The sequence below is a fragment of the Neodiprion virginianus genome, chromosome 1 (assembly GCF_021901495.1).
Source record: "Neodiprion virginianus isolate iyNeoVirg1 chromosome 1, iyNeoVirg1.1, whole genome shotgun sequence".
Classification (NCBI taxonomy): Eukaryota; Metazoa; Arthropoda; class Insecta; order Hymenoptera; family Diprionidae; genus Neodiprion; species Neodiprion virginianus.
This window is the reverse complement of record NC_060877.1, coordinates 7,009,310-7,024,856: the sequence shown is the minus strand read 5'-3', so window position 1 is coordinate 7,024,856 and position 15,547 is coordinate 7,009,310. Positions and strand designations below refer to the sequence as shown.

At 43.0% G+C, this 15,547-nt stretch overlaps 1 protein-coding gene across 13 annotated transcripts in view; it reads left to right on the top strand.

The window, feature by feature from the left end:
* Positions 1 to 15,547, top strand: part of LOC124302773 (disks large 1 tumor suppressor protein) — a 325,653-nt gene that overhangs the window by 181,925 nt on the left and 128,181 nt on the right. Inside the window, exon 1 of one of the 13 annotated variants that reach the window (XM_046759393.1) lies at positions 7,311 to 7,798. The exons of 11 other annotated variants lie outside the window; for them this stretch is intronic. In XM_046759393.1, coding sequence (XP_046615349.1) covers positions 7,652 to 7,798 — 147 coding nt within the window. In that variant the 5' untranslated portion in view covers positions 7,311 to 7,651. Of the gene's footprint in view, positions 1 to 7,310; positions 7,799 to 15,547 lie in introns of those variants that run through there. One more of the 13 variants, XM_046759398.1, reaches the window with a different exon arrangement.

The window sequence follows — 15,547 nt, the reverse complement described above, 5'->3', positions numbered from 1 at the left end:
ACGTACCGGGTGTCTCGTCTTTATTTATTTATTTATTTTTTTATTTCATATATAACGCAACGAACTCGCGCTACGGAATAAAACAACGGCTTCGTTGAGCGTAAAGAAACGATCCAACAGGCACAAATCAGAAACAAAACTGTTCTCAGAATAACGATGTTTGTTGAAGCGGCAACTTTATTCATTTTGTGAGATATGTCTTTTATATGTGACGACTACTAAATCAGAAGGGGGGGTGGGGGCAAAAAGGGTGATTTCACCAGAATGTTGGTTTCCTTTCACAATGCTGAAATTGAACATCGACGTTTTTATTGATAAAAATACAACAATGTCGCCATTTGGTCATTCTCGTTTGCTTTATATGTATAATACTTGAATAGAAAAAGGCACTAGAGTCGAATTCCACGAATCACGACTGGCAATTATACTCTGGGTTTGAATAAACTCGCACTTTGTTTCACATTCGTATACGGTGAAGTGCAGAAATTTGAATCAAAACGACGCATTTGTCGCTCGTCCAGTATCCCGGTAGAATTAACTCTCGCCATTCGAAAAACCATCAATTTCTCACAACGTGTTAATTCCGAGAGCCGTGATCTGGTACAATCGTTCACGAACACTCCCTTGCTCTTTTTTTTTTTTTTTTTTTACCGCGTTTGAATGAACCGCCGCAGTTGTTATTGGTTGCTGTGGGAAAAAAACGTCTGAAAATACTGATAGAGAAAATAAAACGTATATATATATTGTAACGCGAAGAGGAAAATCGTACCAATCACACCACGCGATTCGTCATCGTCGTATAAATGAAAATTCAGCTTCTGCGCGACTCGCAGCGACCGCATTTCCCACTTTTTCCAACTTTTGTCATACAGGCTAGATAACCGTGCAGTCGTGCACAGAATACGCGAAGCGAATGTCGCATTTCTAACATATATGTGGGACAAAATTTTTCACTTACATTTTCACCATGTAACAAATAAGAATGAACTTTCATCAACAGAGTCACGATTTTCACCTGTGTTAAAAGGAATAATATAGCATCAATGACAGAAAAAAAAAGTTGAAACCTTATGTTTAGAAGTTCGATTAAAACTCGATCAAGCTCAGTGTTTCGGTGTTTTTGAATATTTAAACGACACTCTTCTCGCTGAATATTCCGCAAATACAAATCCTGAAATTGTTGGCATCGTAGCGAAGCTTTTCGACCGCGAAATCAGTTTCCCGATTCGCTGATCAATCGAATGCCGGCGATCTTGGAGTGGAGTTGGAATTCCGGGGCGCACCTTGCTTACCGCCCGAAAGCTCGAAGAGCTTTCAGCTTTGTCCGCGGAACTTCGCGGCTCTCCCACGGTTCCCTCGGGACTCGGTTACCACTCGGAGGAATAGTATCGTCCCTTTCGGTCCAGATTCGCGCGCCTGGCATCTCGGCAATCTTCACCAGTATACGCCGAATTCGCGCAGCGTCGTATGTCAGTGTTTCCCTAGTTAGGCACAAGAATTTCTGCATCGTTTCGACGTTATAAGCAACGTTTTCGCGAGCGATTAAAAGTCGGATTTTACCCGCGTCGTTTTGCATATCAGCGTTGAATTGTGCGCGTTACGGTTTCGCGTCAAACTTGCAGGTTGGCCCACATTTAAACCACGTGGAGGAGGTGTGCCAGTTGTAATGTAGGTTATGGGTGTGGGTTTGTAATGCAACAAAAATTTCGCTTTTGTTACCGAGATTCAGGTCTGTTTGCTTTATATACCCCACATTTAAAATTTTCCTTATTATTTCGATCAATTCGGCTTTGCCAGATCTTACCACGAAATCAGCGAAATTTCTTTAGATTAAATAACAGAACAGAATAATCGATGGTTCTGTTATCAGAATTGCGTAACCCGCAAGGAAAGTTACACATCAAACAACAATGTCTAATATTCGTGGATTTCTGTGCTTGAACGCGATTTCATCGAGTCGTGGTTCAAGAGAAAAAAAAAAATAACGATACGTACATGTTTCATAGAGTTTATGATACAAGTTAATCCGCTGAGTAAAGAATTTATGTACCGATTTTAAAGGCGAATAAAACGTTGAAACGACGGTATCACGTATCGCGACTTTAACCGTGAAAAGGCGTAGCTGCACCCACTAATTTACATTCGGCTGCACGATCGACGATCAATCGCATGAACGTAAACCTCTCACAGCCGATAATTTGCTTTACGCAATTGGGTAAGAAAATAACGTTACACACATCCGTTTGGTATAAATTTATCTCGGCTTTTTACACCGTCGCGTCGCGTTTCGTTGTCTGGATGAATCGTGACATTTTTACGTAACATTTGCAAGTGATACGACACATGTACATCTTACGTCTAGGATATTTTACATAAATAGACTTTCGAGTAGAGTTGTACAGGCATAAAATGTGTGCGCAAGGTGCGTTGGAAACACGGACAGAAATGACACAAACGATTTCCCCACACGCATACGCGACGACGGAACTGTCAGATCTAAAGAGATAATTTGCCCGAGAGCAAGAGAGAAAGATAGAGGGAGAGAAAACATTGATCCGGGCACGCAGTGCGCGCAGTTCCATCTGACACGCGCATTAGCTTCACATGTAAGTTCCGCTGAAAGCCGCGTGACTCCGTTACTGCAGCCGAAAAAGCGGTATAACGTCATGTTGCGCTGGGCCTGCGCGTTGGCATTGCCGCGAAAAATTGTTGCATTTTTTACTTATTTATTTATTTTCAAAAATTTTTTTTTTTTACATAAACGAACAATTTCTCGTCTATTCTCATTTGTCTGCGAGTAAAATGATGATTATCGAGTAATTATTATATTCCCGGTGGGTTGATAGAATCGTATTTTTGACAACTTGGAGTTATCCCGTTTTGTTTACAAAAATTTCTCGTTTTACTGTTATTAAATATATTACCAGTATTATTTTCCCCGCCTTCTAATAGTTATCGCAGAATTTTTGTTATTTGTTTTTTTTTTTTTTTTTTTGTCGGTATTAAAAATATTTCGTTTTGCTAATTTACAATTAATTTTTGCATCGATATCATTGGCGACTTACCTATACAACGTATTCTAAGGGAAAGATTGCAGAGAAATTGAATGCACTTATCAAATTGATCTTCTTAAACGTATTAGTTAGTGATTATTACAACGTAACAACTTTCGATTAAATCTGTTTATTACTGTACGAATTTCTATGAACCGGCAAAAAAAAAAAAAATAACTGTACCAATACGTGATTTCAACGGATTGAACGTTTGCTACGTTTCTCCATTTTTTTCTTTTTCTTCTCTTTATTCTTCGTTTCAATCTTTTCATTTTACGCACCAAGGTTCAACGCATCGCGTTCGAACGATTAGTTTTAGTTCACGTATCGATTTGGAAACTACAGTTTGTAGCAAAAATATTTCATCCATTGGCGATGGTTGACTCGACTTTACCGGCTTCGACAGTAACTTCCATAATTATTGCTTCGGCTTCTTGTTCATCTTCTTTTTTTTCCTCAGCTCTGACGTTCTTTCTTTTTGTGTCCCCGTTTCGCGGCTATAACACAGCTGTTTTCCCGTCGGGGTGATAAACGCCCGGTACTCGATAATTTTTTACTACCGCGTTCGCGTGTACAAATAAAATGCCGTTTTTATTTTTCGCCTTCATTTGCTTTTTTCTTTCAGTTATCATTTTCTTTTCGTGCAGAATCGCGAAAGGGCGAGGATCGGTAGTGCGAGTTTTATTTATACTCCGATTCGATACGTTCGCGGCGTTTCGCCGGTATCCCTGGAAAAAAATCTCGTAATCTTCAATCAACGAACCAAGAAAGTGAAATCATTTAAGCCGCGTTCAAGCCGAAGATACTGTTTCGGTTATTCGACGAACAAAATCGACTCGTGCACATAAAAATAACGAAACCGTGTTTTTCCTTGTTTCTTTTCCTTCTTTTTGTTCCGATTTCCTTTTCAATTATCTTCCCCCCGGCGATTTGTGGCCCCATTCAAACTCACCCTTCCATGTAGTATTAATCGCAGAACGATGAAGATTAACTTGGAAAAATTCCCAACGCTTTTTCTTTTTACCATTTGAAATTTGTTTCAATGAACTAAACTGCTGGACGGTGAAACGAAGATGGATTAGAGCGTTTTAAACAGAGGCGAGAAAAGGGGCTGCAGCTCTCGGTTTTCCCGCGTTACACATTTGGCGAATTGATGAGCTCACGAGTCCGTTGTTTTCCAAACAAATTACACACACATACGTACCGACACTCGGTATTGGCTTATAATAGCTAAACCGACTTCCCCAACTACACGTTCCCCGTGTTCTCATTGCAAACAAAATAACCACGACGCGAAGAACATCGGGAGTAAATTTGCACCAAAGTTACAACGAGTCCGTTTATTACCCGTCGTTTAAACCGATGAGTGGTTAAAATTCTCCGCGTATCTAAGCAGCGCTAACTCGATACGATCACCGTGAAATTTGCACACCTCGAAGAGCGTTAGTGTCGCAGGTATCAATTTCGCTGTATAATTTACCGCAACGTTATACTTTTACGGCGCTATTCGGCTACACATCGAGTGGTCAAACAGTTTTCCCTACGACCTATTTCGAAATTAATTTACCACTCTGTATGCAAACGCGTGGCGAAGAGTCGACGCGCAATTCGTTGGACGATGTACACCAACGGAAATTGCACGCGTTGCTGCCGTTCTACGGCAAATCAAGTTTCAAACTTTTACGATATTTTTCTGCACCGAAAAATTGAATTAAAAAAATTTGCTCAATTTCGTCGGTCGGTTTTTTTAACATGCAAACTAAAATAACCCAGTGTATCAATTAAAAAAAAAAAAACTACCTACTCCTTTGTCATTCAAATTGAAATTTACGCGAGTTGGTATATTTATTTCTTCTATTCTACGTTTTTTTTTTTCTTTTAATGCATATCTATTACACACGCGTACGCGGACGGTGCAGAATTTATTATTCGGTAAATTCACGTACGTAGCTTCACAAAGCGTATTGTTGTACGGTTCATCCTTTCGAAAGCTTTATAAATTGGGCGCGAAGTACGCTTTTGAAAATTTAAATTCAGAGTCCGATAAAACGGAGGGAGAGTTAATAACGAATTCTGGATGGAGTATTGAAATAAATGAATACGTCTACACATCAGCGATCGATGTATATATACAGACTTGATCTGCAGTTTGTAAATTAGTTTAAATTCTCAACTAAAGAGCCAGCTGGCGTTACACGTATTTCCTCGTAAATATATTTGCCCAGATTTTGTTCCTCCTCTCAGGGTTATAATGGAAAGGGAAAGTTTACCGATTTGGTAAAGTCCTACAGTGCTTTGTTTTAGACATGATATACTTACCTTATGGACCTGCCTAAATTCCCCAGGGAAACTCTCGTGAACTTTTTATACCTAGGCAGCAGCTTTCCCTCCCTTCTCTCTCTCTCTCTCTGTCTCTCTCGAGGAAAGATTTAATATTTAATTTAGCGTGTTTGCGCGGGGAGATCAAGGCCCTCGAGGAGAGGATGAAGGTAGACGAGAGGCAGGTAGGACACTCTGTGAAATTCTAGGGGTGGATTTTGTCCACGGAATAAGGAGACAAGAGTCGCTTAATTAAACCCACGCACTTCCGACTTAATACGTCTGTCCCGTAGCGCCGCCCCTTCCGTTTTCCACCCCTAGCGCCCAACCCCTGGTCTATTTTACACCGTCGGTACGAGGAACGCCTTTATCATTTTTTAACCTACAGGATACCCGCCGGAGAAATAATCAGCTTTCTCTCTCGCGCCCTCAGTATAATATAAACGATTTAAACCCACGCAGCGGTAACTCTTCGTAAAATGTCGTTGCCCTTTTTATATTCGCTTTAACGCAACCGCTAAACGTGACAATCGTAACGAGAGTCAACGATCAATGAATATTCCTCTTTTTTCGCTACTTTTGCAAGTAAATTCATACCTGTCGCGACCGATTTTGCTCAAAATCCAATCAGTTGCAGGTTCGATATTACGAAGTTGATGTGGCGAATTGCCACTGATTCTTTTAATCCGTTTACCAACTATTGCCGAACAGAAAATTGTGCATTCTTGTAAATTACGCGCTCAAGGTGATTATTCTAATGAATTTTACCCTCTTCTTTAAAAACGCTGAAGTGACAAATAGAAAACAACGAATTATTCGCTCCTACTCCTTTTAATTTTTCAATCACCGAATCACAGTGTGAAACCGGTTTTCAAATTATTTTGCAAGCTTTCGAGCCGTGATTAACTTTTTGCTCACTCGCAATACGTTTGAAATGTACCTAACAATGATTTGACGAATGGATTAAACGAATCAGTTAATTAATTTATTTTCAAATTTTATAATCGTAATCGTGGTTCTTTTGCTTAGCAGCAAATTTCATTAGTATTTCACGTTTGTTTTCAATTATGATAGAATAAGTATCAAGATGTATAATTTTCGTCAAATGTCTAGTTGACGTGAAATGGGATCTCATTTATTCACTTGTCACAACATTCTACATACCTGCGTATTTTGATACCGTCTGCAGCGAAAAGTTATCAGGCTCGTAATGAATTAATTCCGTAGCGCATTAGTCTGCAGGCATCCAATTCACCCCGCAGAGACCTGACAGAGGCTTGATATGAAGCCGATAAAATTGCGATTACCACTTTAATAAATAATCAAGCTGTACGACGCATGTCACGTGCTCGAGACGTCCTACGTGTCTGGCATCGAGTATAGGGTATGTGCGCAGTCGTTTTCTTCTTCTTTCTTTCCCTTATTCTATACAGCTATACACACACACACACACACGCACACATATATATTTTGTTTTTCTCTTCTTGCCATTTTCCCGACACGTCGTCTCTCTCGGATAACGCAAGCTTTTTTTAACTGTCGGACATGAAATAGCTAATGACTTTGGCTTGATACGGTGCATTCCTACCGTTCAATCTAATTTTTTTTCAAGCCACCCCTGAATACGCGGGAAAAGAAAGTCTCCCCAGGTCCTGCTTTTAGGTCCTTTGATCTAAAATACGACACGAAATGATACTCGTCGAGTCTCGCGATTGAGTAACCAGCAAAGAAAGGAATGTATATATCTTGCCGAGGTATTTTGTCAGTTGAATGTTTCGCTGTCCACGTCGTTTTTTTTTTATTTTTTTTTTTTTTTTCTCCTCATCTTCATTCCTCGCATTTCAATCTATTTTCACTGGTACAAGTATCTGTAGTTATTATGTTCTCCATTACTCTCCGTAAATATATCAAAGGCTCCAAAACTACGAATGGAATTATTCATGATCATCCCCTATAACCGAGATATCAATACGCCGATTTTGAACTGGTATAAAGCGAACTTGTGTAACGACTTTGTCTCTCCGTTGTGAATTTCTACCACTTATAATATAACGTGTATCTCGTACACAAGAGTGCAACAAGTGACGAAAACCCGACTTTTACGCACTATAAACGCCGTTGACAGAAGTGTGAAAACAAAGCAATGACACTGTGGTCAGTAAGCAAGGATTGAAAGGAGCTGAAGACGCTCTCCAATTCGTCAAACGGTGAATGTGGCTGATCGTGATTTGTAAAAAGTTGGGAAAGATAGAGTTTGGGAGAGTGAAAAGCTTCTCGCTATGCCCCCGACCACCCCCGGGGACCCAGCGATGTGCTCGTTGTGCCCTCGCGCCAAGAAGCAGCAACACCCCAAGAAGCTGGTCCGTTTCGACTCGATCGTCGACACTTTTTCCATCTCCGATTGCAACGCTGCTTCAAGTCAACGGGTAAGAACCTGAATCTCCACTTTTCACCCTCTCGCTGCGATGAATTATCGTTTGCTAATTTTTGTTTGGTTCCTGTTCGACGCAACGTAACGAGCCACGTCAGTCGTACAGTCAGCCTCTGCTTCTTCGATACGACAGTACAACGAAGATGCAGTTTCTCGCAGAACTTGCAGCTCTGCAAAGGAAACTCGTCGGACGTCATTTGAGAAGTATCGAGCTTATATTTGCACAGATCTGTACATAACTTGTTACGTTTGCAATTTGTACCAACAGCTGTGACGGCGCGAACACCTGCGAAGCTGCGTAACTACTTGCTTCGCATTCCATTGCGTTCCAACAAGCTGGAAGAATAAAAAATAAAACATTCCCGGGTGATTTCCAGTGTCGATACGAGGAATATTCAGAGACTAATAACCAATGGAACCCATTTTGGAGTACACGGTCGATCGCGAACCACGTTACATCCGTGAATCTTGGAGATAATACACCGCTGATAAAAATCTTCGATATCGAATTTCGCCCGTTGGCAATTTTTCCCCGGCTCGGTTATTTGCCTCCAGCCTCCGGCGCCTTGTACACCTATACCCACGTACACCTCAAAGGGTCGTACGCAAAAAAACGAGGAGTTTCGGTCGCGATAATGTCGAGGCGTAGCCACCCGGCGACGTACCTACTCGTTTATGATAATGCACGGATGTTCGTGGCATACGGAATGACCCCTTGCGGACCCTCGTATGCTCTAGGATCCTTCGCATACGTGCCCCACAACCACCACGTTACCATCACCGTTTCCAACCGTTGCCTTCTTTTTACTCTTATTCTCTTCCCATAGTCATTTTAATTGCACGATTTCACGCCGACGTGCCGATGGTACGAGAAGAATTATTTTGAAAAAAGACAACTTTCAATAATATTTATCATCCGAGTCGCAGACGCGATCACTACCCCATTTTTCGATCAAGTTCGACGGTCATATTCGATCCGTGCAATCCGAGGTCATGGTCACTTAATGGTACCGCGGTGCTTTAACCTAGGCAAAACCTAATCACCGAAATAACAAAGGGAACATACCTCAAGTATTGGAAATCTTTGGCCAAAACTTGTTCAGGCAACAAATGGTCAACTGATCGCAAATTGCCATCCAAAGATAAGAAGAAGGTGAATCGGTATTTAACTTGCACCGTCTTATCCATTAAGGTAATCGAATACTTGTTGCACGAAAGGGGATGACGGAGGCACCTTTAAACCGGATGAAAAATCGCCGTGTAGTTTAGCGAACATTGCGTATAAGATTTCGACGTTCGGGGTGAATGGAGGTTTTGAAAAAAGGTCCTAAGATGCGCGGCTAGAATTGAGCTCGTTCCTTTCATCGTGTCTGGTGCATTGTGTGCGGAGAGGTACACATACAACTTGCTCGCGGAGAGACGACAGCGTGGCTTCGGGGTACAAAAGAGGATCGCCAGGCAAGAGAGAAGGAGGACTCTCACGTGTCAAAGGCTTGAAGACCCGGTTCCCGAGCTCAGTGATCGAGGATCCTCGACTGGATTTTCCGCCTTAGGCTTCTACTTTTCTTCGCCCACCGCTATACGTGTACGGGGCTTGAACTATACACCTTTCATATCACAATGCGGCCTGTAAATTCTGCGGCGTGTATGCCCAGGCAGCGGCTTCATTCCTCCGCCAATTCCTCACCCATACCATTGAAACTCGATTTATACCTCCACGGTGTAGTAGATGCACCATTCTCCTCGTTCAAACCAAATTCTCTTCTGTACATATTTCAGTCGAGTCTCTAAACGACGGATCGATCATATCTCGCCTTCTGTATTGTAAACTTTGCCTGCATAATACAGGCATACGTATACTTAGGCGTAAATAAAGCATATCTCACGAGTTTCCCACAACTCGAGATCCGCGTAATAGATACGTCAGATTTTGAGGATATGATTTAAGTGGCGAGACTGACTACGAAACTTTGCCCGGCTTCCGACTCTGTGTTTAATTAAAATCGTTGGTTGTATGCGTCTGTGTAGGTGTGATACGTCCGGGGGAGGGATCGGAACTTCTAACGAGCCCTCGAGTAGAACGATTAATAACGAGTTCGCTGCTACAAAGGGGGGGTATTCGAATTCGGAAACGATCCGGGATGGAATTCCAGGAAGTTGGGTGGAGATATCCGTGTAAATATCAGCGTTCGATGCCTGCCCATGAAATTAACAGACTTTCTTGATCGGAATCGTTTGTCTCTCGTTGTCGGTACACCGCGAAAACCGGGTCGCGTCGATATCGGTCCGCGATTCCAAGAGACGAGCTCACCGAAGACACGCGCCGCTCGAAAAGAGGCAGGCGAACCATGGCAGCTTGTGGCAAACTACTCGAGGGAATATCACCGCCACTCCGAAGAACCCCTACCACACCTGCGGTAATATAACCGCGATCAATTCCCTATCTCTACCAGACGCCATGAATCTCTTCGCGAAGCCTCCTCGACGCAACCCATATTTCAAACTGCTTTACAACCCTCAAAATTCTACCCCCACCCTACCCCCACCCGTCACCCTCATTCGTTTACCTCGACTTGCAATATATATACATATATATATATATATATGTATATTTTAACTCATATTCAAACTATTTCGAGCTTTATCAATCGATCGACGTTAACGCGAAAAGTTTGGGAACAATTTGCGGAAAGAAAATAGGTGGAATATTATTACCACGGAACAATGTCACCTAGGTGGCATCGCATAGGTACATAATTTAGTAAGGAAAAATTCATAGGAAATGGATAATCGCAATTAGTATCGGTATAAATAATGTAGTGTAACATATTTTTGTGAAAGAAACGAGACAATCAATTAGCAAAACGTAAGTAACACCTCAAGTATGTAGTAGGACTACGATAGAAACATATCGTAACCACAATATGACTGACTCATTGCGTACAAGTAGTGTAAAAAGAAAGAGAGAAGGATAGATAGATAGATTTAGTGTATTCGTGAACATTAGAATAAAATTACTCTGTTACCAGAAGAGACAGACAGCGGAGTATATAAAGCACTTGAGAGTAAGGAATTGAAGAGAGAGGGAGGACATTTGACCGGAGAGCTTGTCGCCTCGTCGTCTATACATATACTATATACGCGATTGACGAACCCTTCACCCGGCCGCTTCTTTGCTGATCGAAGGAACCGTCCGGATCTGGTAAAGGATCACCATAGCTTAGACTCCAACGAATCGGAGAGTGGTTGACGGAGACGAGGGTCGCAGCTTAGTGCGTAAAACTGTAGCGTTTCCCTCCCCTTAATACGGTCCGAGGAAATGGACCGTCGTCAGAGATTTCTTACTGAACGGTGATGATCCACGTGTTTCCGGGCTCGTTTTACAGCTCCGAATAACCGCGGTCCCCGAGTACCCCGTGGGTTTTTCGAACGTTCGGAAACGATTCCCTTCGAATTTCAACTTGACCTCACAGATGAGCCGAGCGACGATCGATTCCTCGAGAATTTTTTTTATCGACCGAATGATGTCGGATCTCCCACCTTATCTTCCGGCTTATCTCACGCCCCGAGAGACTCGTCGCCAAATTCCCAGACGACTGGAATATCTCGGTTCAACCCTACCTGCCAGGGGATGATGAAGCTTTCGCAACTGTAGTCCGGATAGAAACTTGGGAAACAAACGACAAAGACGTTCCTCTTTGTACGGACCTAGGCGTACTTTCAATTCTTTTTTGTTTTTTCTTTTTTTTCTCGTCTTAACAGAAAAGCAGGGGTGAACCTGAAAATGAGTGGTAAAAACATTGTCGCGGAAAGGAAACCTACCTTAGTTTTGGAAAGGATATAGGCAATCGAATCTGTTCCTTAATATTGCTAATTTTTTTTTTCTTCAAATTTTCTTCCCGTCATCTTATTCCCCCATTTCCGGTCGACGAAACAACGTCGAACCGATGCAAGTGAAGCGGAAGATGAAGAATCAGGCAGAGATGTATACATCCAGATATAATCGGGTACTTTGATCCGTGGATCAAAAAAATATCGATTAAAGAGAAGGCGAGGGATGTGCGGGGGATAAATAAGTTCGCAATCAGTCGCTTGTCATCACCAGTCTTCACCCTCTGAGAAATCTCATTTCCGATTTTCTTCGGTGCACACAATACCCGGAATATCCGAACACAATGGACGGGGGTATCCGGAGCTGCCCGATCGCGAGACACGCGGTACGAAGGGGGGGATAAGGAGGAAAATTAAAATTGGAGAGAAAAAATAAGTAACCTCCCGTCCTCCCCCCCCCCCCCCAACCCTTCTAACGTGCTTCTTCCTTTCTAGCACTTTCTCGTAGCATTTTTTTCGTCCCTCGAGCTTTTTCTTATGCCAGTCCTCTTTTTTTCTGTCCGTGCAAAGACGAACTGACAGAGACGTGGACTTAAGAAAGAGGACAGCGGTGGGTTTCTTTCAATTGCGTTGGCAGTTCGATACCTCTTCTTCTTCTTCTTCTTCTTCTTCTTCTTCTTCTTCTTCTTCTTCTTCTTCTTTTCTTCGCCTTGCCTCCCGAGTCCACCCTAATCCAAGAACTACTACATGCCGACCTCACTCACAATCAGTCTGCAAGGGATCTGGACTCTCAGAGCTCCGCGCTTAAGACGTAGCTGCTGGGTTATCGATCTTCAGGATGAGAAAATACGCCGCCGGAGGAAAACACGCGCTTAGCTATCTCATGACAAGGATAAGCCCCGAAACAAATAAAACCGGTAAACGTTTTGTGAGACGGGAAAAAATTGGAGAGAAAAAGAAAACGAAAGAAATTAATTAATCCATCCAAAGCCCGTAACGTTGATCTACAAGTGTAATTGAATCCGATCACTCTAATATTTAGAATCTTATCAAGTTTCGAAACGGCTTTGAACAATTGTCGCGATTATTGCATACCCCCCAAAAATAGACCTGATTTCACGAGGAGACCAAATTTTCTCGCACGACGAAGATGCAGATAGGAACGAACGCGGATTGAGAAATCTCGAATTGCAAGCCAGCCGCTCAGCCGATATTCACAAATCATCCCTTCGGAGACAAACGGGGATATATTCGACCCTCGTATATCGGCGTCACGTGGGTAAAACCCAAGCGGCAAAAGCGTGTCATCCTTTCTCCGAAGAATAGCGAGGATCCGCCCGACCGGGGTGCCCCACGTCCGTGAGTTGAGAAAATCGCGAGAATGAATTACGCGGACACCCCGTCGCTCTTATCCCGTAATATGTTTACCACTCGGGGGAATGGAAAGTTGTCATTTATTGAGAGGGTCACTCGTTCCGTCACGGGGTGGGGGGTGGGTGAGGAGGAAGGGGAGTTCAGCCCCCGCGACAAGCGAATAAGGAGGGAATAAAAAGGCGGGGTTAAAGTCCGCGTGACATTAAAATTCAATTACACAGGGAGGGGGAAAAATTCCGCATGCGAAATTCGTCCGTCACGACGCGTCGATGGGCGAGGCGAGATCATATCTGATCGGCGTCTCGCGCGTCGGGTGTATGTACGCGTACCTACATTTGCTCGCAATCTGGTTCCGTAGTTTCAGCCTCGATGGGAAGGGAAGCTGAGGGATGAACGTCGCGAGAGGGGGAAACTCGGAGGGTTTCGGGAAGCCGTTGAAACGACTGAACCGAGAGATAGTTTACGTAGCCCGAACCTCACTTTTCGACCCCCGCCATCCGGCTTCCGGACCAAAAACTTCACCCCGGATCACGTGGATCCTCGAATGCTGACGCACCCCGCTTACAGTACAGATCGCCCCTCGCTATCCGCGGCCCCCTTTATGTTCGAAACGAAAGACTCCCCCTTTTACATCTTCCGCACCAACCGATCCCTGACGAACATCACACCCGAGTTCTTTTCCTGTTTCCCTCTTCCCCAGTACTCGGCGTGAAATTTTACTCGCTGTGTGTGTTTTTCTTTTTCTTTTTTTTTCCATTTAATTTACTCATTTTTTGCTCACTTTTTTCCCCGAGAATTCTAAGACGTCCGTTTCGGGGCGGAAAATCGGGAACAACAGCAGCGTGCAACGAAACGAATTAACGCCCCTGTAGTAACGAGCCTTTCTCGGATTCTTCCTAAAAAAGATAAATTAGCCCTGAAACCAGGAAGCGGCCAGATGATGCTTCCGTGATACGTGACCACGATTTAAGAGAATTTTTCTTTATCTTTTCCTCGAGTTGCCGTTGAGAGGTGGAAACGAAGAGTGGAGACGATAATATTGAGCTTACGGATCTCATTCCCTCCGATCTTCAACGCCTAGATCATCCGAATAGTTCAAATCCTAATTTTCTTAATCTGTAATTTTTCTCACGTCGCGTGTTTCTCGACGATGAACGATTAACTTCAAGGTCTCGTGTGCTGCTTGGGATTATTCCGGATCTTTTTCATTCCGCTGAATTCGATCGATCTTCCATGAATCGTGAACGGAGGATGCATGTCGACGATATTAATATATCGAAGATGAAATTGTATCGCGGAAATTCTGCTTGATTTTCTCTTTTTTCGCCTCTTTCTTTTTGGTTGTCTCTACGTTCCCACCGCAGCCGACGATATATATGCACACGCATATTTTTATGCCGTGGATAAAAAAAAAAAAAAAAAACGGTTGAAAAGGGATAAAAGAGAACGGGAACGTTGACGGGGTTGGGAAAACATATGCGGGGACTTATACTCACGGAGTTACGAATCACGTTCTACCTCTGTAAAAATATCATCACCGGAGGATCAGCCCTACGAAGCTTTTTACATGCGATTTTCGTAAAAATCAATTTCGCCGTCTCGCATAATCCGACCACAGAGTTTATCGCAAGTCGAATTTATAAAGGTTTGGTCCACCCGACGGAGATGACGTCGGTAAATTTTATATAATAAATCAAATCCCCCTTAAGAAATATTTCGAAAATCATTTCCCGAGGAAACACCGGACAAACGTTAAAACAAGACGGGCGACGCAACACTTTCGAAGATATTCGTGTTTCTGCACGGGATGAAAATGTCGAGCACGTATAGCTTAAACCAATCCAGAGACTCGATGCCAGTTCAAACAGTTGTCAGGATGAAGTTTACTTTAAACTGTACGGGAAAAAACAGAGAAGAGAAATTGAACACCTTGTCACGTAACGTTGCTGCGGATTGGTTCATGGGTTTTAATATACTTGTACCGATCCTCGATGATTTTTATTTATTCTACCTATTTTATTTTATATCATTTATTCCTCACCGCAATAGTTGGTAACGTCTCAAACAAACACGTCGAGTTTGTCGTTGAACAAAGTCGTTCCTAATTAAATTGGGTTCAAAGTTTGGTCAACTTTCCGAGACAAGATACTGAAATTTTCGTAATTTTCATCCGCGCTTGATTTCTTGCGCAGTTCGTCACTCCGCCACCGTTTGTACCTATAAAGGGGGAAACACGAGAGGGTGGAAACAAAGATGTCGAGGATAAGTGCGGGGGCGGTAACCGTCGGGTGAAATGCGGCCGCTCTACAATTCCCTCATCCTCCCCTTTCTTGAATTACTAGGCGTTACTGCGTTTCGGTACGTGCCTACGTCAGCTGGCTGATTAACGGGGGTTCAGGGTGCGGAGTTCAAGAATAATACAAGTATTTAGGGGTTCTCTTATACCTCGCGGGGACTGAAATCACATCTTATCTTTGACTCGTTCCCGTTCTATTGCCAACCTATCATCTCGTTGCGGCCGCGGGACGAAATTTCCGCT